The sequence below is a fragment of the Lepisosteus platostomus genome, chromosome 19, assembly GCF_059453375.1.
Source record: "Lepisosteus platostomus isolate fLepPlt1 chromosome 19, fLepPlt1.hap1, whole genome shotgun sequence".
In the NCBI taxonomy this organism is placed as follows: Eukaryota; Metazoa; Chordata; class Actinopteri; order Semionotiformes; family Lepisosteidae; genus Lepisosteus; species Lepisosteus platostomus.
Genome location: NC_142629.1, coordinates 2,597,176 through 2,619,537, shown reverse-complemented (window position 1 = coordinate 2,619,537; position 22,362 = coordinate 2,597,176). Strand labels below are relative to the sequence as shown.

The window sequence follows — 22,362 nt, the reverse complement described above, 5'->3', positions numbered from 1 at the left end:
TCAGAGGTGTTGAGCAACACAACAGGCTTTCAAGGAGAGGTACAACAAGCCACATAAATCCCATGCTGAGTAGCGTCTTGATCAGAAAGCAGAGGAACTGTTCTGTCTTCCAAAGTCTTTCACACCACCTTCGTGCCTCCTCCGTGCTCACACTACACTTCTGTCATCACCGGTGTTGAATCCATACCAATTCAACATGACAGTCTTCTGCTAAGTAGAATAGCAGCCAGTATTTCACCAGATTTTCACTCTGTTCTGTAAACGCCCTCTGAAGAACTAGCCATTTGAAGTCAAGCTACAACTGTTCTCGGCAAGTGGACTTTCCTTTCCAGCGTGGCTCCTTACCACCACCAGCTCATTGTTTACCATTTACCTAGCACACCTGTAGCAAACGGTCTGCTATACTATGCACACCTAAAGCCAGCCATAGTCTCTTTGCTATGAGAGCAACACGTACCTCTCGATCTCTGTGGAAGCGCAGCTCCAGTAACTGTGAATCTGGCGCCAGCAGCTTCTCTACGAATGACGCGGGCAGTTTGGTATTAATCTGATCGATGATCTGAAAGAGTCCAGCAGAGGGGACCGATGACAACCTAATAGCACAGAAGGTACTGTAACTGAGAAGAGAGGTTTATCAAAAAAACAACTTGCTTTGCAAAATTCAGTGGGGAAAAAACCCCAGATGAGAACGTTTGTGTTGCTAATTCCCAGGTAAAATTCTTTGGACCACGGAAATAATCCCCACTTGGGGGGTGGGGGCAACACCTCAGCTCTGCGGACAGAAGCCCACCTGTTTTCAGCAGCCCCAGTCTAGGTCTCTGGGCCCCTTACCAGTGTCAGGAGGTTGAGCACGGCGATGCAGTACTCCGGCCCGCAGGCCCGGCAGCTGTCCAGCTGGCCGAGGCCGTACGAGATGACCGCGTCCGCCAGCTGGCTCGTGCCGGGGTCCATGCTCACCAGCAGCACGCACACACACTCGTTGGCCGCCGTCAGGACCGCCTCCGAGAAGAACACCTGCTTGGCCGTGGTGACGCAGGCCAGGACCCGGTTGAGCACCTGGAACAACACACCGCAAAGCCGTTCGCACAAAGGACTTCGCTGCCGTCTCCCCCCCGCCAGGCTCAGGCGAATTCATTTACACCAGCACGTTCGCGTTTACCCACTGAACCTCGAGATGTTCGGTCTCCCACATCTCTTACAAATCCCCAGAACGCACGAAAGGAAGAACTCCGACGAAGCGAGCGCGCCCTTACGTCGGTCACGTATGCCTCCGTAATGGGGGGGCCGCGGATGGGACTGAACCTCTCTCCGATGCTGCGCACCACCGTGCTGAACACGCGCAGCAGGGCGGCCAGCTTGGGCAGCGACACCGAGGGCGGGGGCACGTCCTCATCCACCGTCTCGCCTGAAGCCACGTGGCTCAGGTCCTGCCAACGGGGAAAAAAGCTGAAGAGTCACTCCCGCTGCGGCAGAGGCCTCCGTTTTTGTTCACGTGCAGTCAAGACGTTCGAGACGGAGGAAACTAGGGGACGACTCCCCCGGATTCTTGTACAACAGTCAACTTCTGATAAAAACAGCACTGGTTAGCAGGGTATTCAAGGACTGGCTGAGACTTGCTGGGTAATGACTAGCCAAGCTGGTGTTCCTCTACCGGATGAGTACAAAATTCTACGGGAAGTAGAATTTAAAAAGTGAACAAAATCTGGGATTGGCTGTGGGAAAGCAAAGAAGATGGGGCTGTCCAGAAACTTAAGACATCCCTTTTAACATTAAAACTAGGATATCTATAGAATGTGTTATTTACTTGCAAATTTCATCTCTCGTTTAGCCTCGCTAAAAACAGAAATGTACACATCTTCTATTGCTAGTCAAAGCTACAACTAAACACCTTTTGAACACAGGTAACTAAGAATTTAAAATATCTTCTCATAATACAAATGCAATCTGTTACAGCTTCACATATCTGAAAGGAGTCTGTAACTATAACCCTGATGGTTAAGATGAACACTGAGAGTGAACCCACCAAAGCAGAGATGGATATTCAAAACTCTGTTGTGACAGAGGGGGTGATAATGCTGGTAATGTTACCTCTGCATAGGCCTCCATGTCTTCAAGAAACTGCCCCAGCAAGGTAGTGGAGAACCCAAGATCTGCCACCCAGAACTGCTCCAAGCTCTGTAGCCAGCCTACAGATCCACACAACACAGAAACACACAGGTTCAAGGATGGCCATCACTGGCACTCAGCTTTGAGATTAAAAGTTTTGTTCGAGTCTCTCCTTACCGGACACCTGCTGAGTAAGTGATGTTTTCTGTGTGTGATCAATGTGCCACCCTACAAGGATATCCACAGTATCCTACAAGAGAATCAGTTACAAGATCCATGACTTTTAACCACCTGAAACCCGTACAGTTGTTGACTACACAATATCGATGCTAGCTCTTTTATGAATCAAGAAGTAATCAACACGGGACAGAGATGGGTCAGGCAACGCAGTAACTACTCGCACTGTAGGGCAAAGAAGAGGCGAAAGCTTAAATGCTTAAAGCATTTTCATTAAAAAGAAAATGAAAAATTTACACAGTAGTATGAACTAAAGCATTCTGTAAAACAAGCCGACATCAAGAAATACTTGTCTTATAGATTGCTATATAATGGCAGGTCTATCTTCCTTTGAACTCAATTCACATGGAAAACCCAAGGAACACTTGAACGAATCCAAGCTAACACCTACACGGTCGAGTCTCACGGGATTAAAAATGAATGAACAATTTGCATGGATCCGACATCTACTAATGCTGGTACAAATTTCAACATCACTTCTTAACGCAGTGCTCTGCAGTCCACCGCAGAGATCAAGCTCGAGGTAAAAGGACTCTAAAACTGATGATAAACAACGCTTACCCGGAAGTTGGTGCTGAAAATGTGTGGGTAGCAGCGAGCCACCAAGAGTATGCATTTTACACTCTGACACAGCAGTTCAGGGGTGTCCAGATTCTCCAGAATAGACTGTAAGCTGCTCATTACCAGCTGTAGAAAAGGAGCAGAGACTTATTGCAATCATCTATAAGGAGGTAAAAAAAATGTTTGCATGAAAAGCTAATTTACTCAGACACAAGTTTGCTTACAACCGAAAAATTTACAGGATGTTAATGGCTTCACGGTGTACACCATGAACGCTCATCTCTTCTTTTAATGGCAGTCTTGTGTTATATAGGAATAATCCACCACTTTTGTTAACCTGCACCCAGAATATAATTTTATACTATGGAAAAGGGTTAGAAGTGGTGATTACAGCAATTTGAGTTACAGCAACCAGACACTTTCACATCTTTCCCCTGAAAATACTCCCAATGCTCACACGGACAACAGCCAACTATGCAATAGCACGGTCAAAGGAAAATGTTTGTCCCGAGAAAGTAATTTGCAGAGTATATGGCAGAGAATGTTTTGACAGAGCTGTCCAGTTCATACCTGCATGACTGGGGAAAACGCCTTCTTCTCCCCAACCGTCTCCAGAGCCTTGTATGCAGACACCAGGTACAGCAGCTTGACTTCATCTTTGGTGGAGGAGTTGAATTTCTGAAAAATCCACTTGAATATCTTCTCTGCCTCATAGCTCAAGGAGGCGCACAGCAAGCCCAGACAGCAGGCCGCCTCCTGTCTCAGTTCCTGGAGTAGTTTACTGCTGTAGGAGGCACATGGTAAGGCACTTTTTAGCAGGTTCAATCAGGACAGGTGCAACAACTTGCAACGCAAACTGAAGGTGCAGGACACGATATCCTGTGAACTGGGTGTTGGCAGAAGCACTGGAACCCAGTGACTGTATATCATATTCTATTCAGCAAATTCTTAGACAAGCCTGAAATAAAATAAAAATGAGGTCACCCGTACATCAGGTGAAAGAAGAGGTGCCAAATGAGACCCACTTTCCCCTTTTCCATCTGTTAATATCTACCCGATTTAAGATAGGGGCAAACTTAGAGCTATGCCGTTGCAGAACAGTATCACCACCTGACCTTTCTGCTTTTATCCTACCTTTCATTTAAAACATCGTGTAGAGCAGACAGGATACTTTCCAGCTGCTTCACTAGGACCTAGGGGGACAGAAAAGAAACACTTAATACATCTTCTCCCATCATACAAATAAAGGATTCCCCTGAGCTAATGCAGTGTACTTACAGGTCACCTTTTCTCGTTGCATTCATGCCAATGTCCTTTTCAAAAACCTTTAAATGTAATCAACTACTCAGTTCATTATTCACAACCTGACTGTGTAACCTGAACAGGATACACAGCAGAGACCTGTCTCTAGACAGGTTCTCCTCCTTTGAAATTACCTGCATTTTCACAGTATCCTGCAAGTGAATTAATTCCATTATCAATGAGAACAAAAAACAACTAAACAATATTGGAGCTCATTCTTTTATAAATCAAGATGTCATCAAATGACAAACAAAAGGACTGGACAGAACAGAAACCGTATGGCAAAGAAAGGTCCAGAAGTCAAAGACTCCACATTCAGGACACAGATTAATTCATCACACGATGATTAACCAGAGGGTTCCCTTCAGTTGGTCAGAGGAGGTTCTGTAACCACCCAGATATGGACTACGTTTTAACAAGAAAAGCCAATTCATTTTAAATTGAAATAAAAGCCTGCAGATATAAAACCAGATCGCCTTCTTTCACATTGTTCTTCTACAAAACAGCCAGCGAGGGCTCAGAATTGTTCAGATACGATATAAAAATAAAGGCATTGTCTTCCCTGCTGCTCCGAAAAAAGACTTCCGCTGAAATATTTCACCACGAAAACCGAGAACAGATTGCACCGTAAAACAAAGAGCAGTTCGGAAACACCCAGACAATTTGTGCAGAAAAGGTTCTTCTACAAAGCTTCCAAATACAGATGTATCTCAAGAAAGTCCCTCAAGACTCACCACTTTGTTTTCCGAGTGCTGAATAAATTCCTTCAGCTGCCTCATGGTGGCCAGCCTGCGGTCCCTATCGTCTTCCCGGGACACCCGCCGCAGGAGGTTGGCCAGCCGAGATTCATCAGAGTAGGGCAACAGTCGATCTGCGGACAGCCGGGGGGGGGAGGCCATGTGGTGACCAGGACCAGCAGTGCAGAACAAGAGCCCTCTCGAACGCCCGAGCGAGACGGGCAAGCAACCGACTACCCAACTAGTGCCCCTCGGAAGGACCCTGCTGGGAAAAACACTATTTCTTCCCAAATAAAGAAAAAACTAACCTTGCTGCAAATGCAAAGAGATTGATCTAAAATACAAATGATTAAAGGGAACTAAAAGTTCAAGGGAACGTTTCCGCAGGTCTTTCCTCCCGGCGGCTGTCAGGGTGTATAACGCTGCCCTAGGCTAGGACTGTTAGCCTTTCATTTGCTCGTCTATGGACAGCATGTTTGCTCCGTTGTACGTTTTGGACAATCAGTCTGTATAAACCTATGCACATTTTATTGTTTTTTTACAGTGACTATGATCAACACTATGATCAACACATTTTGCACACACCTATGTATTTTTTATTTATCGTCTTTTGTTTTATAACCATTCCGATGTCTGTTTTTGCTTGTCTTGGGCTGGACTGCTGTAACGCATCAATTTCCCTACGGGATTAATAAAGTCCTATCCATCTATCTAAAGATAAATGATCGTAAACAAAAAAAGAGCTGCACACACTGAGATATCAGTCTTACTGGGTTTATGTTTTGGAAGAGCTGTGTATCTTACTAAAACAGTGGCAGTTCCACATACCCTGTGATTTCCTCATGTCCTTTGTAGCTAAAGCACGGTTTCCATGCTGAAAACTGGTTAAATCCGCCGTCACATCGTTTCTTCTCAGCTCTTGCCCCAGCGACTTCCGACCAAAAGCACTTTCACCAAGACCTCCGTTAACTTCATATCCACCTGCCCAGGGTAAGAGACAACACTTATCAAGTGAGTGAGCAGGGGCTGGCACAGTGGGGGCAGAGCTGCAGCTCACAGGAACAGAACAGAACAGAGTTTGCATTTGGGAAATTCACAACCTGCAAATATCTGCATAAAAACAGAGAAATATATGAATCAAGAGACACCTCAGCTGAAGTTACACTGTGTAGGATATTTCCTGCTTTTTTTTAATTCAAACTTATTTTTAAATATGCTTGAGATGGTAAAGTTGTGGGCGCATTTCTTCAATCCATCCAATGTTACATGAATATTTAATGGATACAAAATGCAGATAGCTGAACTATACAAAAAAAAATACTTTGTGCATTAAAAAAGAACCCAAGGTCCAGCTGAATTGAAACACATAAATGTCTTTACCAGAATAGACTCGCATAGCAAAAACTGAGTGCTCAAAGCTGCAGTACAGGTCTTGTCTAAAATATCTAAATGCACATTTACCCATTTGTACACAAATGAATAACACCTGTTAAAGCGCATTGGTTACTCAGAAGGTACAGTGGTGAACTGCAAACAGGAACTGAAAAACAATCACAACTACAAATAAAGTAGAAACATTTTTCCTGAAAGATCTCATACCGACAGTATCATCCATCAGTTGTAACCAGGGCATCTACATTAGCGATAGCTAATTATAAAGATGTTCCTGCATTCGAAAAACACTGACCGTGGGTCCTTTTCGAAAGCAGAGTGCACTTGTATCATGTTCGTAAGTTTTAGCACGCTTAGCAAGAAAAACACTGTATGGGTGGTTTTTTTCCCCGTTTGGCAGGGAAAAGATTAAAAGGCAATATGGTACCAGTCTTTCTACAATGCAACTGCTAGATCCTCTGCTCCAGCCCGGGAGAAATAAAGACGAGATAAACAGCTCCTCTACAAAGCAAGTGTGCTTTTAATGCATTCTGCCGTCCTGGGGCTGAAACAGCACAACTTTCACCTCCCTGCCAGCACTCTTATCAGCTGGGGGCCTGACAGGGACATACCTAAGCAATGACAGGGGTCCCAGTCCCCACAGGAGAGCCCCTCTTTTGCAGTCTGCATTAACAAACGCCGTCGCTTGTTAAAATGTGTGCACATGGCAATGTGTTCCATACCACTGCATTTCTTACTCATTATTTGCCTTTTACCTTGAAACGCTAGACTCACACAGCGCCAAAGATTTACGACTGGGCGACACACAGCGACGCAGCGGGCTCTCACGCATGCAAATATATAACTTTCAAAAATGTTTTCATATGTTCCAGATGCATTATCCAGTGTTGAGTGGAACCCTTCTCAGTACCAGACTTGCAAAATAAATTCAATTAATTGAAAGGACACCTTTCTATAGAACTAATGCAAAACAAAACATTTCCAGTAATAGGACTGAATAGAGTAGAAAGAACTGCTACTCCAAGATAATGCTGTCTGACAGCGGTATTGAAGCTCACACTGTACAGACAGGTTGGTGACCTCCACTCCTGACCATGGAACTCAAGCAACAAAGAATATGTCGCCCAACAGAAATAAAAGCATGCAGGAAATACCGAAGAAAATGAACGGCTGAACATGCCTTCAGCTAGAGGTTACATACCACTCATTCTTCATGTAGTATTTTATGGACATAAGGACAATCTTTTTTCTAGCTGTGGGCATTAAAAGCCAAGATCAGCCCCCTCCCACTGATGGCCTGCTAGTCTGGCTGTATTTCTGACCAAGCTGGACCCCTATTTAATACCGAGAAACAAAATCAAATCTTTCTCGTCCAGCATTTGGAGGAAGTACAGGTGATCATCCTCCTCCTGGCCTGCCAGTTAAACCACACCCTGAAATCACAGGCGGCACCAAAGTCATTACTGATGCAAGTGCAGTCACCTTCTCTTCAGGCTCTTTCTCTTTCTGTTCCTAACGAGTCACAAAGACATAGGAACGGAAACCAAATGACTAGAGAATCAAGCAGGCCTCATTCTGAGCCTCGTTACATGCCTTAGCACACGTGTAAACACACAGGCATGTTTTAAATTATTTGTTTGAACTAGGATCTGGCACCTCCCTTACCCTACTCTTCCTTGACTACGGAGAAGCAGCTGGTGGCAGCACATGCCTTCCACGGTAAACTTCTTTCATTTTAAGAGCGCAAGTTCTAAAAACATAACAATCGGCTCTCCTCTTCTTCTTTTTTTTTTAAACGGCCGAACCTCGTGAACAGAACTCGGCGCCCTCCCTCCAGTCCCAGGTGAGACACTCCTGGCTGGACCCTTGAGCAAGGAGCCTCACTGCACCTGCTCCAGCAAAATACCCATCAGCATAACAGAGTGCGAATAAACACGGTCCTCAATTAGAGAACCTGCCAGATAGACTGAAGAGAAAAGCCCTTTTGTTCAGGTCTGTTGCTCAGCTATAACTTTTGATCAGTCCAATTTAAGACACCACTTGAGCCCTTCGGCCCAGAAAAGGCCGGAGAGACGCAGGACTGGAGGAACTGTGGAGGTGGGGAGTGACCGGCGTGCTGTATATTCATAACGCGAGGTTTTACCCTCTTCTTCGAGTCCATCAGAGGCTGCGGAGGCTTCATCGCACTGCGGGGGGCTGCCGGGCGCGCCGAAAGGCTGCGAGTCGGGGGGCGCCTCAGGGCCGTGCTCTCTCGGGGCGCCGCGCTTCACACCGTCTGGGCTGGCTGATGCTCCGTCGCCGCTGGAGACAGACAGACGGGCACGCTGGTGAGCACGCGGCTCCGCTGCGGGAGACCTGCCGCCACACCGTGCACCGCCGGGGGGGGCGGGCCCGCCGGGCCACCACAACTGGACCTCCGTCCCTAACTTCATCACCCCCCCCGCCCAATCAACGCCCACTGAGGCTCGGGACACTCTCCTCGTCACTCCGCGGGACCACCGAAACTGGAATGACGTTATTCATCACAGCCCCTTCCGGAGCTGGGGGGGACATTGACGCAGCTCTTGGCGATACAGGCGTTACGAAAGGCAGAGGCGGAAAGTACCACAACTTCCGACCCGGTGGGCACACACAAGGTGCAGAAGACCACAGACTGCGGGCGGGAGGGGGAGAGGAGACCGCAGGGGAGGAGGAAAAAGGACAAGGTCCTCCCCCCCATCACTCAGCCGAAACCCTTTCCGAATTCTCACAGCTACAGTCGATGATCTGCGTCGACAACCCCCAGCGGGACAGATCCCTATGCCTCCGTGTCAGAAACCCAGTGTGACAGATCCTCACTCCCGTCCAAAACAACTTCCTGCATCCCCTCCCATAACTTCCAGGCGTTTCAGAAAGACCCCGACACCGATTCTACAGCTCTGGAGCACTGGTCAGCCAGCCGGTACCTCCAAACACCTGGGCTGGGCCTCGGAAGCGGACGAAGTGGAGCCAGGGGTTTCAGGCGCGGTTAGCAAGCCCACTTCACAGCTCCGGTGACCTAAAGGCAACGGCGGTGGGGTCATGTCTGATCGCCCCCCCGAGCGGATCAACGCAGGTGTGCACGATGCCAGCCCACCTTCAGCGCAGGAGCCACTCCCGCACAGACCGCCTAGCAACCGCGTTTATTAAAAGACCACCCGGCGAATTCTCCCTCCTTTCCGACAGAAACTCGGTGCCAATTAAAAAGCATCTTGAGTCATAACTGTCCGTGGCATTTAAAGCCGTCGTGCAGGGGGTGGAGTGGTGGGGGGAGCGCAGAATAAGTGCTGTGAATTAAAAACGAGCATAGATACAGGGAATAACGGTGAATACCAAGAGGGACACCTGTGATTATCAAGGAGGCGACTTGAGTCAACTCATAACCCAAAAACCAGACCGATCTTCCGTGCCCGTTTAAGCATCGCCTCGGACACAACTTGAGACCACACTAGTCCACGCGTCCCCTCCCGATCCGCACCAGCATCTGAGCCCCTGGCTTCCGAGAAGTTAAGAGGGACGAGTCCAGGATCTCTCCGAGCCCGCAGGAGACGCCAAGGGACAAGGTGCCGACCCAGTCCCAGTATAAATCGAGCAGGACCGGACAGCGGTGACTGGCGTTAACAGCACGCACCGCCCCTCCGACCCCGTCCCGCACATGATCTCCCCGCCGGGGTGGGGGGAAAAAAAAATAATGAAATGAAAAGGCGTCGGGGGGGGGGGGGGGGGTGGACACACGGCTCGGCGCGCAAGCCCGACCCAGCCCGACCCCGCAGCGGAACCGGAGCCCGGCTCCCGCACGCGGGGGCATCTGCCACGACGGACAGAAACCGCTGGACACCCACTTGGCTAAAAAAAAAAAAAAAACAGCCCACCTTTTTAAAAAAACGCTCCTTCGCGGTTCGTGAATATTTAAGATGCGTGTGTGTCGGGAATGCGGGGGGGGATCTCTTAGTTTCCTTCGAAGCGTCCCTTTATAAACATTTTCTAAGAGGGTAATTGCATGGTTGTTGTTGTTGTTGTTTTTTTTTTTTCAAAAAAGGAGCGATGCATTTTCAGTATCCGTGTGTAGTAACGGTCTAAGTATTACTATCGGTCCCCCCCTCCCCCCCAAAAAAAATCGTTTGTAACTGCAAACATAAACGTGAGACACGGTGAAGGCCGGGCGGATCCCCGCTCTCTCCCAGCGCCGCTGCCCCGGCGGCGCGATACCAACCTGGGCTGCCAGTCATTCCAGTTCCGCTGCAGTTTGTGGGCGCTGCTTAGCCGAGACCCGAGGGCTCTGCGGCTCATTCCCCTCGCGGCGGCTGCATGACCGGCTCGGGACCGGGGCGGCAGGGGCGACGACGGCGACGATGACGACGACAAAACGCGGCGCTCAAAATTTCAGGCTCGGCGTTCCGTTTATTTGAAGTCCATGAATGAACCATACAGGGGTCCCCCCTCCCCGAACACGAAAGCGCTGGCTGTGAAGTAGTGTGGCTCCCAGTTTCGGCCTTTCTCTCCGCCTCCTTCTCCGCGGCTGCCTGAAAGCGCAGGCCTCACTCGCGGGGACAGCGCCCCCCACCGGCTCCCTCGCAGCTCCCCGCCGCCGCATCGCCTAAGACTACAACTCCCAGCGGCACTCGCGCCGAGAAGCGGAAGTGCCGCCCGTCGCACGTGCTTATTTCTTGCCTGATGGTGTGATCCGATATCGGCTTTTAAAATGATATAGCAAAAAAATAACATTGAAATAAGATCATTTTTACTCCTAATTCAGCGCAGAGTGAGGATACGTGTTTCCGCAGCTCTGTTAAAGTCTACAGAGGACTAGAAATAACAGTTCGCACCTGATGCATTAGAAATCCTAAAATCCAGCCAACCAAGTAATAATAATAATAATTGCTTACACTTATATAGCGCTTTTCTGGACACTCCACTCAAAGCGCTTTACAGGTAATGGGGACTCCCCTCCACCACCACCAATGTGCAGCATCCACCTGTGCTTGAACAAGTGCTTGAACAAACATTTTTAGACCGTAAAATAATGAACAGCTTTCTTGGCAAGGGAGGTGCCGTGTCAATCTTTTTGGATCAAATGCCTTAATATACAGTGAGCGACAAATATACATCACCTACAATTGCAACCATTTCACAGAGTTATGATGTGCCTGTTATTGCAGGTGCGGTGACATTTGATCGAATGGACGCGACACAGGTGATGTGATTATGCTGATGAACATCTGTCATCAGCAGGGTTGATGAACGGGGGGTCTACTCTGAAAGTCACAGCCCGATTCTGTGATTGGCCGTTGTTAGCAGCAATATAAGCCCTCAGTCTGTGTTTCTGGCTTTGCGCTTGTTTGCAGAAGCGCTCTTGTCTAGAGCCTGGAGGAGCTGACTGATATTAAATTAAGGAAAAACAGCCCTCCTCGCGTTTAACCCCTGGGGTGTTTGTTCCTCAGCCCTCCTCGATCACGTATTGGCGTGAAAACCTCCCTATGAAGGAAAAAAAAAATCCTTCCTATGAATAAACAGATAAACCTTATGGAGGAACCCTCTGACACACTCCATTTCGTCTTGCCCTCTCTCTCCCGGCGCCTTTAGAGATGCTGTTGCTTAGCAACCGGCGGGGGCGTGCGGCAGGTGCGTGTGCGGAGGAGCCGGGAGCGCGGAGGCGCGGGAGCGCGGCTTCAGTCCTCCAGTTTAGCAGCAATACGAGACCAGACACTACGGGTCTCGGCGACATTGCGAGGTGGCCGCCCTCATTCCGTTTTCTACTGCCAGTTTTATATTTGCCGCCCTATAAGCACACGCCTGCCACGCCCGGAGGAGCCGGAGCCTAGAGCTTGCAAGAGCGACAGTCCACTAAAGAGGAGATCCGCCTTACTTTTTTTGAAGGATCAGAAAAGCAATACACTTTCACATTCTTGGTATCGTGTTACTGGCTATAAGCTACCGCTCTAGGCAGGGAAAAAATCAGTCAGACTAATAAAACCCCCTTTCTCGTATTGCTCTTGAATGTCCTCTTCCCTGGTGACTGTCCTGCGTGCCCTGTATTTCCCAAGACGTCCACCGGGGGGCAGCAGTGAGCTGAGCAGGGCGCTACGGTGGCGCAGCCAGTCCGAGGGCTGTCCGCGGACCTCCTCTGATTCTCTGCCATTGAATTCTCCGCTCCGACTTACAATTTTTTGTCATATCGGTCTCTCGGGTGAAGGGCATTCTCTTTCAAAGCTCCAGGCCTGCCATTCACCAACGCAGATTGTATTTTTAATATATATTTCTTTAGGATACATATATGGATTGTGATAGCATATGAACATTGGATTACGAAAAAATGTGAAGTTGAACATTTGGTTTCACTACCATTATTATTGTTATTATTATTAGATCAGTGTCCTGTCCAGTGCCCAGTGCCCAGTGCCCAGTGCCCAGTGCCCAGTGCCCAGAGTCAGTGCTGGGGATGAGTGTGTCCAGTATGAGCAGGAGGACAGAGCAGTGTTCTGTCCAGTGCCCAGTGCCAAGTGCCCAGTGCCCAGTGCCCAGTGCTGGGGATGAGTGTGCCCAGTATGAGCAAGGGAAGAAGCCTGCTGGGTTCTCCTGATCCTGCTCGTCCACACAACGCCCACCTCCACCCCCCTCCCTCACTGCTCCGGAGCAGCCTAGCGCCATGACATCACCCCATCGCTAGGCAACACTGGACCATAATAAACAGCAGAGCAGGAAGGAGGCTGTGTGACAGGGGTGTCTGTGGAGAGGGCCTGCACCACGTCATGGCTGCAGGCTCAGGCAGGACACCGCGCAGGCGACACACAGACAGGCCCATGATTGTAATGATACAGCCAATAAAAACACGGAACAAAGTTTTGATTTCTGTGAAGGCTGACATAGTTGTGACGCACGGCCTTACAACCAGCCAGATGTGTGGTTTGCTGGTTTGAAGACATCGGAGGTACCTTAACCTGGACTGCATGAAGCAGTGATGAGAAAGGCTTACCATCTGAATTCACCTTCAAACTGGTCTGCTGCTTTTTGCTTGAGCAGGCAGCTGATCTCAGGAGGTGGGACAGCAGAAGAAAGCAGAGTGCTGTTGTTGTAGTTATGAGAGGCTAGCCCAGGTCCCGAAAGGAACACAATTCACAGATAATCACTGCGATCTGTTTCGGAAAGTCTGGAATATCGAAAAGGAAACACAATTAGCTGTGTTCGACAAATAGCAAACAATTTACTTGGCTATTTGTGCGCTTCAGTTCCGCCTTTTCAATGAAATACTCATTAAATGTTAATTTGTAGCTATCGCTTGGCAAAGCCCTCCTCTAATAATCACACATGCAGCTGTTTAATTAGAAAACAGCAGCAAGCTGGTGATGCTCATCAACACAGATGTTCATTAAATCCTCATGCAAAGTGACATTCTGGCGATCCTGTTGGTTTAGTGAAAAGCTCAGTTGTGCAGTCGGGGAGACCTTCTCTTTTCTGTGGCAGACCAGTATAGAAATGGCCCAGACTAGTGCAGACCGGTTCTGCTGTTTATGAGGAGAACAAATATTGCTAAAAGATGGTGACAAATCTGCATCTCTATGTCTGTCCATCTGAGGGCTGCTTTTCTGTCTATATACAGTACATGAGCAGATTTTCATTGGGTAGATATGTAAATTGCCCAATTAGTTTTTCTAAGCCCTTGTGGACTAAAATTCTCAGCTGGCTGATTGCAGTGTTTTGATACTGTGGTCTCTGCGTTACTCCACAAAGAAAATGCATGTTGCTAAGACCTCTGGGCCAAGAGCCGAAGTACACAAAGTCAAAGCCCTGCAGAACACAAGGAGATTGTTCCTGCTGCTGGCCAGGGTTGAAAAAGAGGAGGCTGGACTGACGAGCAGAGATCAGGTCACACAGTCGCAGATGACACACGCTGATCGGGCTGTCTACAAGCGAGGGCGTCATTATTATATTTAGACTCCACAAGATATGAATTATCTCGTCTATTTGACAGATGTTTGCTAATCTATCTCAGTGTGGGAGAGAAAGCAGGCACTTATCCTACGCTGAGCAATTCAGTCTCACAACCTGTCTTGGGCTCAGGGAGGAAGCTTTATTACAGAGCAGGCAGACGGAGGAGGGAGCCAGATGGACTTGGATTTCGTCGTCTTTCGGAACCTCTTGACACCAAAGGCAGGAGCTAATCTTCAGCAGGCCAGAGAGGCTCTTGCTCAGAGTAGGTCAACATGGCATTTACAGAACTCACACAGCACATGGCCGAACGCTGTGTGCAGAGTGTGGGCAGGACAGGTCTGTGAGTGTCATCAGGTACAGGTAGTTGAGCACCCAAGCTATCTTTTCATTTGTTTGTTTATTTTCCTGAAACAACAGCTGTAAATGCTCTGATTTCCCATCTTTTCCTCTGCACAGGAACAGGCACCTCTCCAGTCCTGAGCACAGCTCGTCTGAGTTCTTAAATCGTTCGCACATGTGAAGTTTGACCCTAATGCACTGGAAAAGGATAAGCAGCTGCCAGAAAATGTGATCCTCAGATCAATAAGCCGCTGGCAGCCAAATTGTCCATTTAGACGGGCCAAAAGGCTTCCTCTCACTTGTAATCTATGTGATCTAGTATCCATGCTAGTCCCAAGCCCTTCAACATCCTTCTTCTCCTCAACACCTCCAGACATTTTCCTGCTTGCTCATTTTCTTGCCTGTTCGTAAATCTGTTTTTCAGAATGAACAATGAAACACACTCCAGAGGACGCACGCGTAAACATTGTGAAATTGCATTTAAAAGGATGGCAGGAGTCTGGGGGCAAGCGACCAAGCAGTGTCGTTGAAGCCCACACCCTGGCTTGGATCAACAGAACCAGCCCGGCATGCAGCCCGTTAGTATTTACGGTGGTGTGTTCCCTTACTCTGCTGCCCTGGGGTTCTGGCACCAGACAGGTGACCCCTGACCTCTGACCCCTGCTCCACGAAGGTGGCCCTGGGGCCAGGCTGCAAGGCAGCTCCTCCTCCGTTAGTGTCTCTTTCTGATCCTTTACTCGGGACAGGGTTTGGTGTGGGGGACACTGAGATAGCGGCAGTGGGAGAAGTAGGGCCCAGCCAGCTCATACCTCCTCAGTGTTAGCCGAGCAGACGGGGTGCACAGGGGTGTCACAGTGCGGCTCTCAGCTGTCACACCTTACCTGACTAAAGAGTGAAGTTTAGGTCCTGTAGCCTCAGCCTGCACACTAAAAAAAGCTCCCCGCCACAATACATGTTTGATGTATTTTTTTATTAAAGATCTGTTCTGTACAGTAGATGTAACAATTAAAAAGCACAGGAGAACACTCTACAGGACAGCGGACATGAGAAGAAAAGGGGATGCCCGAGGGGGGTGAGATGTGAGAGTGAGGGAGGAGTGAACCTGAGACTGCTGGGACAGTCGCTCTCAGTGCTGCCAGCATCACAACCCCCCCCCCCAAGTCCCCCCCCTCCTGGAGTCAGCCCAGGGGAGAGGTGGACGCGCTAGCAGCTGGGGTGCTCTGAGAAGCTGGTAGGTGTGTGAATGTTGGAGTGTGTCCGCGTGCGACTGGCCACTCAGCAGGCCTGCATTCCTCAGGACCTGAGGCCAGGGAAGGTCAGGGATCAGAGCAGCTTCAGGAAGCTGAGAGATTGAGGGAAACAGTGGGAGGTCGGTGTGGAGATAGAGGGAACCGGGAAGACGGCAGTCGGTTTGGGGACAGCTCAGGGGCTGCAGAAAGATTGTCCAGTTCCTTTGATTCAAGGGCTGGGAGGCAGTCTGGGTTAGAGCTGAGAGGTCACATTGTGATACAGAGGAGATATACGTGCCAAACTGCCAGTGTAACAATTAAGCAAAGGGGTGAAGAGGCAGGTCGGAGCTGAGATCAAAGTCTTATTACTACTCCTGGACACAGAGGGCGGTGTGGAGCCGGCCCCGGCTGTGTTCTCCTCTCCAATTACTTGCTGGCAGCTGCGCAGGGCTGGCTTGAATTAGTTATGATGACATCGCTGGCTCCAGCTTGCTCTGCTCGATTCCAGTGTGTCCCCAGGGGTCCCAGTGCTCTGTCAGGGAAAGACGAGTTTCCGGCATATTGAAGTCTGCCGACTGTGTCATTACCAGCTGAGGAGGGTGGGGAGCTCTTGGGGAACCTGGGGCTCTGAATTGAGTGGACTTTCCACTCTGTAAGTCCTGTAGCTGCAATACCAGAGCTGCCAGACCGCATTACTGACGTTATAGGGGCCTATTGTATACGGGTACATTGAGCACGAAAAAGTAACTGACTAGCCCATGTTTCTGGGCACAAACACCATGGAGCAATTGAAAGAGGGACAGCTGTACACCAGTGGGCCACTCAGGCCATCCCTGGAAGGGATTTGTCACAAACAGCTCTTTTATCATTTCTGTGGTCATCGCTTGCTCACTCCGGCACTTAAGGAGCTGTTTCTAATAAAATCCCGCAAGAGCAGCGGACAGGAAGGCACCCTCATTAAGTGGCTCGGCTCTTCACACAGTGAGGATGCCCTTATATGGAAAACAGCGCGTCTTTCCTGGAGGCTCAGAACTCATTAATAGCTTTCAGAGAAAAATAAAACAAAAATATTTGAAGAGCCTTTAAACATTTAAAGGCGTTAGATATTCTCTGTCTCACAACGTTGAACAACAACAAACAGCATGTGCAAGAAATCAAATCTGTGTTTTCCAAAAACAATACAACTGTGTTTGGTATTCATTAATTCCTTGACAGTAGTCATGGTGAATCATAGTTGAACTGGTAAAAAGACGCCTGGCTCACCTCTCTTTCCTCTACTGCTCTCTCTCTCTCTCTTCTTCTCTTCGAACGTTTCCCCCCTTCCCCCCTCTCCTGTTCACTGCCTCCCTCTGCCTCGTCTCCAGTGCTTCTCTTTCCACAGAGGCTGGAGTTGGGGTGAGAAAAGGGGGCCGTCCCTGTCACTCCCCAACAGGTCTCTCCCAGCTCCAGGGATCGAATCCCAGCCTTGGCCTGAGTGGGACGAACTCCGACCCTGCTAGCAGGCAGGACTGGGAAGGGAGTAGCTGAGACTGACACACACACTCACACACACTCGCTGACTCGCTCACTCGCACTGGGACGCCGTGTCTGCAGCCCAGCCCAGCCCAGCAGCGCTCAGTCAGCCACTGCCCTCGCAGCACGATGCTCTGCTGGGACCTGTGCACCACCCTGCTCTTCACAGCACTGCAGGTGAGGGCGTTCCCTTCCACCGACATCAAGATCACGCAAGGTGAGTGGGCGCGCGGCCCGACGGGCGCACAGGCAGGGGGACAGGGAGGAAGCCTGCTCACAGTGGAGGCGCTGGAGCTGACATCTAACTGTTGCCCAGCCGGCGGGAGGTTTACTTCAAATCCGAAGCCGGCTTGTTTCAGAATTGGACTTCTGAGTCGTTGTGATTACTCAGTCCTTGTTCTCCTGGACAATGTGCACCAGTCGCCCTGAAAGGCAGGAGTTAAACGCTACCTTTTCACACAGGCGTGACATCTCAGGCAAGAGCCAGAGACACATCTGTCTGCAAGCGATTCCGAAAGCAGCCGAGAGAATGCAAGCTGTACATTTGCCAGCGATTTCGTTTGCCAGTGATTTTACTAATGAAGAAGATGAGGTTAGCTTTATTAAAAAAAAAAATCAATTCCCTGTCTGTTGCAAAGGATTTTGACATGCAAGCCTGCTTTATCTCAGAAAACTCTTAGGGTAAGTACAGGGAAAGAATCTGCAGACGTCAATATGAAATGTAATTTCACAGAGGGATTTGGAAGCACAGCACTATAAAACCTCCTAACTAGGCAGAAGAATGTGACTTCTGTGGGAGCCTGCTCTTCCAGGGACAGAGAGGAACGGCGTGTTTTAGGGTCAGAATGAAAGGGACAGTACTGGAGAGAGGCTGCAATGGAGGGTTTCAGGATGGCTACTAAGATGCCAGTGCATGGGAGGTGATAATGCAGACTGGTGTGTCCAGTGGCCAGACGCAGGCCGGCAGTAACTCCCCTCTGCCCTCGCCCCTCCCCCCAGCTCTGCCCCTGCAGCTGCCCGACCCCAGCCAGCCCATCGCCTGCCCACTCTTCTGGACAGAGTTCGGAGGCCACTGTTACCGCTTCTTCCCTCTCAACCGCTCGTGGGCAGAGGCTGACCTGTACTGCGCGGAGTTCTCCAACGGGCACAAGTCCGCCAAGCTCACCTCCATACACAGGTAACGCACTGGGGGCGAGCCCCCGCACGAGAGCCGGGCTTCACCACGGACTGGAGCTTCGCTATGCGTTTGCGATGTTCAGTGTGGTGCTGTCCACACAGGATTGCTTTAAAATTGGGTTGGGGTGTATCTGCTCATCTGCCTGACTCCCTGGCTCCTTCGCTGTGTGTTCTGTTCTTGTCCACCCTTGTACACTAGAGTGGGCTGACAAAGGCCTCTCCAGCTCCGGGCTCCTCTTCTGGTTTTCATTCAGACCTTCACTTGCTTTACTGAGCACGTGAACAAGTCATTTGCTCAATGGCGTGAAAACTGTCTCCTCCATGGTCTGTATAGAAACTCCTGTGGAGGGTTAGAGGGGTTGTGTTTCCTGTGATCTAGCATCGTTTTGTCCACTGAAAAGACCCTTAGATGAGGTTAGAGAGACTCACAGAGCAGCAGAGGGAGCCAGGCCCTGCTGGCTCTGTCCACCCTGTCCACCCTGTCCAGTAGGACACCCCTCGACTGCACTTAGATGTGGACTGAAACGGGCGGCACAATCAGCTGATTTGAAGCAGTTCGGGGATGCAGCTGAATTCTCTGCCTCAGTCTTTCCCAGTCCTTCAGGTTAAATAATTGCCTTCAGTCAGTGGGTAAAAAAACACGCTAATCTGGACCATTTAACTAGACAGTGAGTTCAAAGAAATGAGCTCAGAAGACCTCCTATAACTCCAGAATCAGGCTTAATGACCCCTGTTTTAGGTGAAAATGTGAACTGCACTTGACAAGACGCAGGTTAAAAAAAACCACTTCCCCTAGAGAGCAGCACGGCAAAGGGTATTTTAACATAACAGATGGCCAGTGCCCCTCACTGTCTCCCTCTCTCTCAGCTGGGAGGAGAACGTCTTTGTCTACGACCTGGTCAACAGTCGGATCCCTGGGATTCCAACGGATATCTGGATTGGTCTCCACGACCGCAGGCAGGTGAGCATTTAAACGTCCAATTTTCCATATAAGCCATAAAAACAGGAAGTGTACCCCTCAGAGTCCAGGGGTGCTATTCAGTTTCAGTATTTCAGCAACATCCCTCATTCATTAAATACTGTACACTGGTAAACGTCGTCTCTCCCTGTCTCTCACGCACAGCAATCTTCATTTTAAAAACACAAAACGCCAGACTGAAGGTAAATTGATTACCAAAGCAGCTACTGAAGCATTTAGTTTACACACCTCAGTAGCAAGACCTTGGGCTGTTAAATTTAATCAATTCAAGGTTTAGGAGGAAGATAGAGCCCGGTTTGCTGCTTAAAACATATTTTGTGGTTCCTGTCCCGAGCGAGACAACCTGCTCTGTAAATGTCTTTAACGACCCTGGTCCTGAGGCAACAGCGAAAGCAGGGGAGTCATTTGCGGCCCATCACTGGCGTTCAAGCTCCAGAGGGCCATGCTGTGTGTTTAAAACATTTTTCACAGCGCTCATCTTTGCATGTTTTTCTTTAAAAAGAACATACAGTACTGTACATCGGATACATTCAGGGAGATTCAAAACATTCAATGGGGGTTAAATCCAGAGATGTCATTGACTTTGGTTGTCTCCTTCCATTGTGTAAAAAACAAAATAGCTAAAGCCTGAGCAAAACTAACCAAGAACGCCATTATGATTCTTTGGGAGGAACAAAGTTTCTCCTCATGGTTTCCTAATCATAGGCTGGAAGTTCAGAAAGGAATGTAAGGGGAGAAGATTCCTGTGATCAACCATTTGCTTATACCCGCCTATCAGAGATCAATCATTGGTATTTTAAACGCTAAGCCTCATGTTATCGCGCACAGCTTGCTCCAGCATGAGGTGCACAGAAGTCTGTAGCGGTACTGGCACAGGTCTGACCGCACGCGCAGCAGGAGGTGGCGCCCCAGTGTCATGCCCCATGTTTCTGCAGGAGGGCACCCTGGAGTGGACCGACGGCACGCCCTACGAGTACAGCTACTGGGACGGGAACCAGCCCGACGACGGGATTCACAGAATTCCTCTGGACGAGGACTGCGTGGAGATCTGGTACCGGCAGAACAGCGGTGAGCCGCTCCGGGGACATACAGGGCGGGGACAGGGTTCCACTCAACTCATTCGATCCCTTGGTCGTTCTGGCTGACACTGGGACCCCGAATGACTGATACAGCACCTGCTATTGAGCAGGGAAGAGAATGATCTTGAATGCTAATAATAATCATCATCATCATCATCCTTTCCATTATGGACATTCACATAGGCAGAGCAGCCTATCTTCCTTGTCTGGTAGTTAGTAAGAAAAGAGATACTGAGCTGTCAGAAGATGACATGTGAGACTCAAACCTACACCCCCTGAACAGACTATAACCAACACACAGCACCTTAGTCCACTACAGGACTGGGACACACTATAGGCTTCATTTATTCCAAAGGATCCTGATGCACCTTCACATTCAGGATAGGGATCCATCACTGGACTACAGCACGCACCTGGGTGCTAATACTAATACTAATACAAACATTCGTTTTTATTTTGAACCCAAAGTCTGACATTTTCATCCTGACTGAAAACAGAATTGAGGTGGTGGCGGCATCTTTCTTTTCCAATAAAACACTCTTGCTGTTGTCGTTTGTGGCTTTTGCCTGGCAGCCCTGAGATCCTGGAATGACAACAGCTGCGATAAGGCTTTTCCCTTCGTCTGCAAACTCCCCACGCTGGACAGCTAGTCCCGGGGACCCACCCACCTGCCAGCGCAGCGCCTCTCCACCTCCACCTGTGCCGGACCCCCGCCGTGACCCCTCCATCGCCGACTCTGCATCTGGGGGATGACCCTCCCAGCTCCGGCGTCCTTGTGCTCCGCTGTGCGTGACAGACTGCGCCGACCAGGACATTACACTTCCCAGAGCTCCCCTCCACCTGGACATTGTTAGCAGCCCCATGACCTATCTCTCAGACCTCGTCAAGAAGCTACAGTACATCATTGTCATTCCTACTACTGTCTTTATCATTGCTTCACATTAGTCTTAGTCCTGATTCTCTGCCTTCAGAGGTTTACAGTGCGTCGCAGGTTTGGTACAGGCACAAGCACGGCTCTCTCTTCCTCATTCGTGCGCTCCCTGGTGCAGACCGGCCTCCGCGGCGTGGGAGAGTTAGGTCAAGAAGATGTGTTTTGTGCAGAAAAAAACAACAAAGGCGCGCTCGCTGGGAAAAAAGCACGGAGGCTGGCGCTGGAGTTCGGGATGCACCTGTGAGTTCCCTGCCCTGTGCTATAGGAACAGAGACGACAGGTCATCCGAGGAGCAGACAGCTCAGTGCTCCCTCACTGCTGTGGCTCAGTTGTTTTACCAACACAAGGGAGCTGCAAATTAAAATATAGTTGAGCTCTCTTACCTATTTTCAGATCTTTTATTGTGAATCTTCTCTATTAGCCAAGAGCCTCCCTTTTTTATTTTACTATGCCGGTTACTATGAAATTATTTTTTAACTGCCTTCATCACTCCTTCTGTGTGCAACACAGCTGGCTGCCATTCAGGTTTAAGCAGCTGGATTAGAAAATCTGCTGTCGCCACCATGGCCGCCTAACCCCCCTGGAATAGCACGGCATCTGAGTGTCTCTTTGCCCTGATCGATCAGCTCGGGACCTGGCAGGACAGAGTGTGTGGGGGCAGGGGAGAGAAGCAGGATCAGGGTTGCACGTGGCTAGATGTCCAAACTGAACTGAGCAGAGAGATTAACCTCAATCAGAGCTCTGATCTGAAGGGTCAGTCTCTGGAACGGGGCACATACTGTACACAGGGGGGCTCCAGTGAAAACACAGTCTCTTCAGACCGATGTGCTACAAT

The 22,362-nt window shown here is 49.4% G+C and overlaps 2 protein-coding genes and 1 long non-coding RNA gene across 4 annotated transcripts in view; 1 reads left to right on the top strand and 2 right to left on the bottom strand.

The window, feature by feature from the left end:
• smg1 (SMG1 nonsense mediated mRNA decay associated PI3K related kinase) overlaps positions 1 to 10,911 on the bottom strand; it is a 38,411-nt gene extending 27,500 nt beyond the window's left edge. For both annotated transcript variants that reach the window (XM_088612837.1, XM_088612839.1), the window contains exons 1-12: positions 10,567 to 10,911; positions 8,479 to 8,636; positions 5,772 to 5,924; positions 4,941 to 5,077; positions 4,039 to 4,097; positions 3,475 to 3,688; positions 2,905 to 3,030; positions 2,284 to 2,356; positions 2,089 to 2,186; positions 1,254 to 1,427; positions 832 to 1,056; positions 458 to 559 (exon numbers count right to left, since the gene is read on the bottom strand). In XM_088612837.1, coding sequence (XP_088468963.1) covers positions 458 to 559; positions 832 to 1,056; positions 1,254 to 1,427; positions 2,089 to 2,186; positions 2,284 to 2,356; positions 2,905 to 3,030; positions 3,475 to 3,688; positions 4,039 to 4,097; positions 4,941 to 5,077; positions 5,772 to 5,924; positions 8,479 to 8,636; positions 10,567 to 10,643 — 1,596 coding nt within the window. In that variant the 5' untranslated portion in view covers positions 10,644 to 10,911. The remainder of the gene's footprint in view (positions 1 to 457; positions 560 to 831; positions 1,057 to 1,253; positions 1,428 to 2,088; positions 2,187 to 2,283; positions 2,357 to 2,904; positions 3,031 to 3,474; positions 3,689 to 4,038; positions 4,098 to 4,940; positions 5,078 to 5,771; positions 5,925 to 8,478; positions 8,637 to 10,566) is intronic.
• Positions 10,912 to 15,570: 4,659 nt separating this feature from the next.
• LOC148644875 (uncharacterized) lies at positions 15,571 to 17,247 on the bottom strand. The gene is made up of 2 exons (XR_015928335.1): positions 17,114 to 17,247; positions 15,571 to 16,382 (listed from the first exon to the last, which is right to left on the bottom strand). It is a non-coding gene; the product is annotated as an uncharacterized LOC148644875 (long non-coding RNA).
• Positions 17,248 to 17,371: 124 nt separating this feature from the next.
• clec19a (C-type lectin domain containing 19A) lies at positions 17,372 to 21,909 on the top strand. Its single transcript, XM_088612478.1, has 5 exons — positions 17,372 to 17,579; positions 18,362 to 18,539; positions 19,406 to 19,499; positions 20,453 to 20,585; positions 21,170 to 21,909. Exons 1-5 carry the CDS (start codon positions 17,492 to 17,494, stop codon positions 21,244 to 21,246), a joined length of 570 nt encoding a protein of 189 aa, XP_088468604.1. The 5' UTR covers positions 17,372 to 17,491; the 3' UTR covers positions 21,247 to 21,909.
• The last annotated feature ends 453 nt before the right edge of the window (positions 21,910 to 22,362 follow it).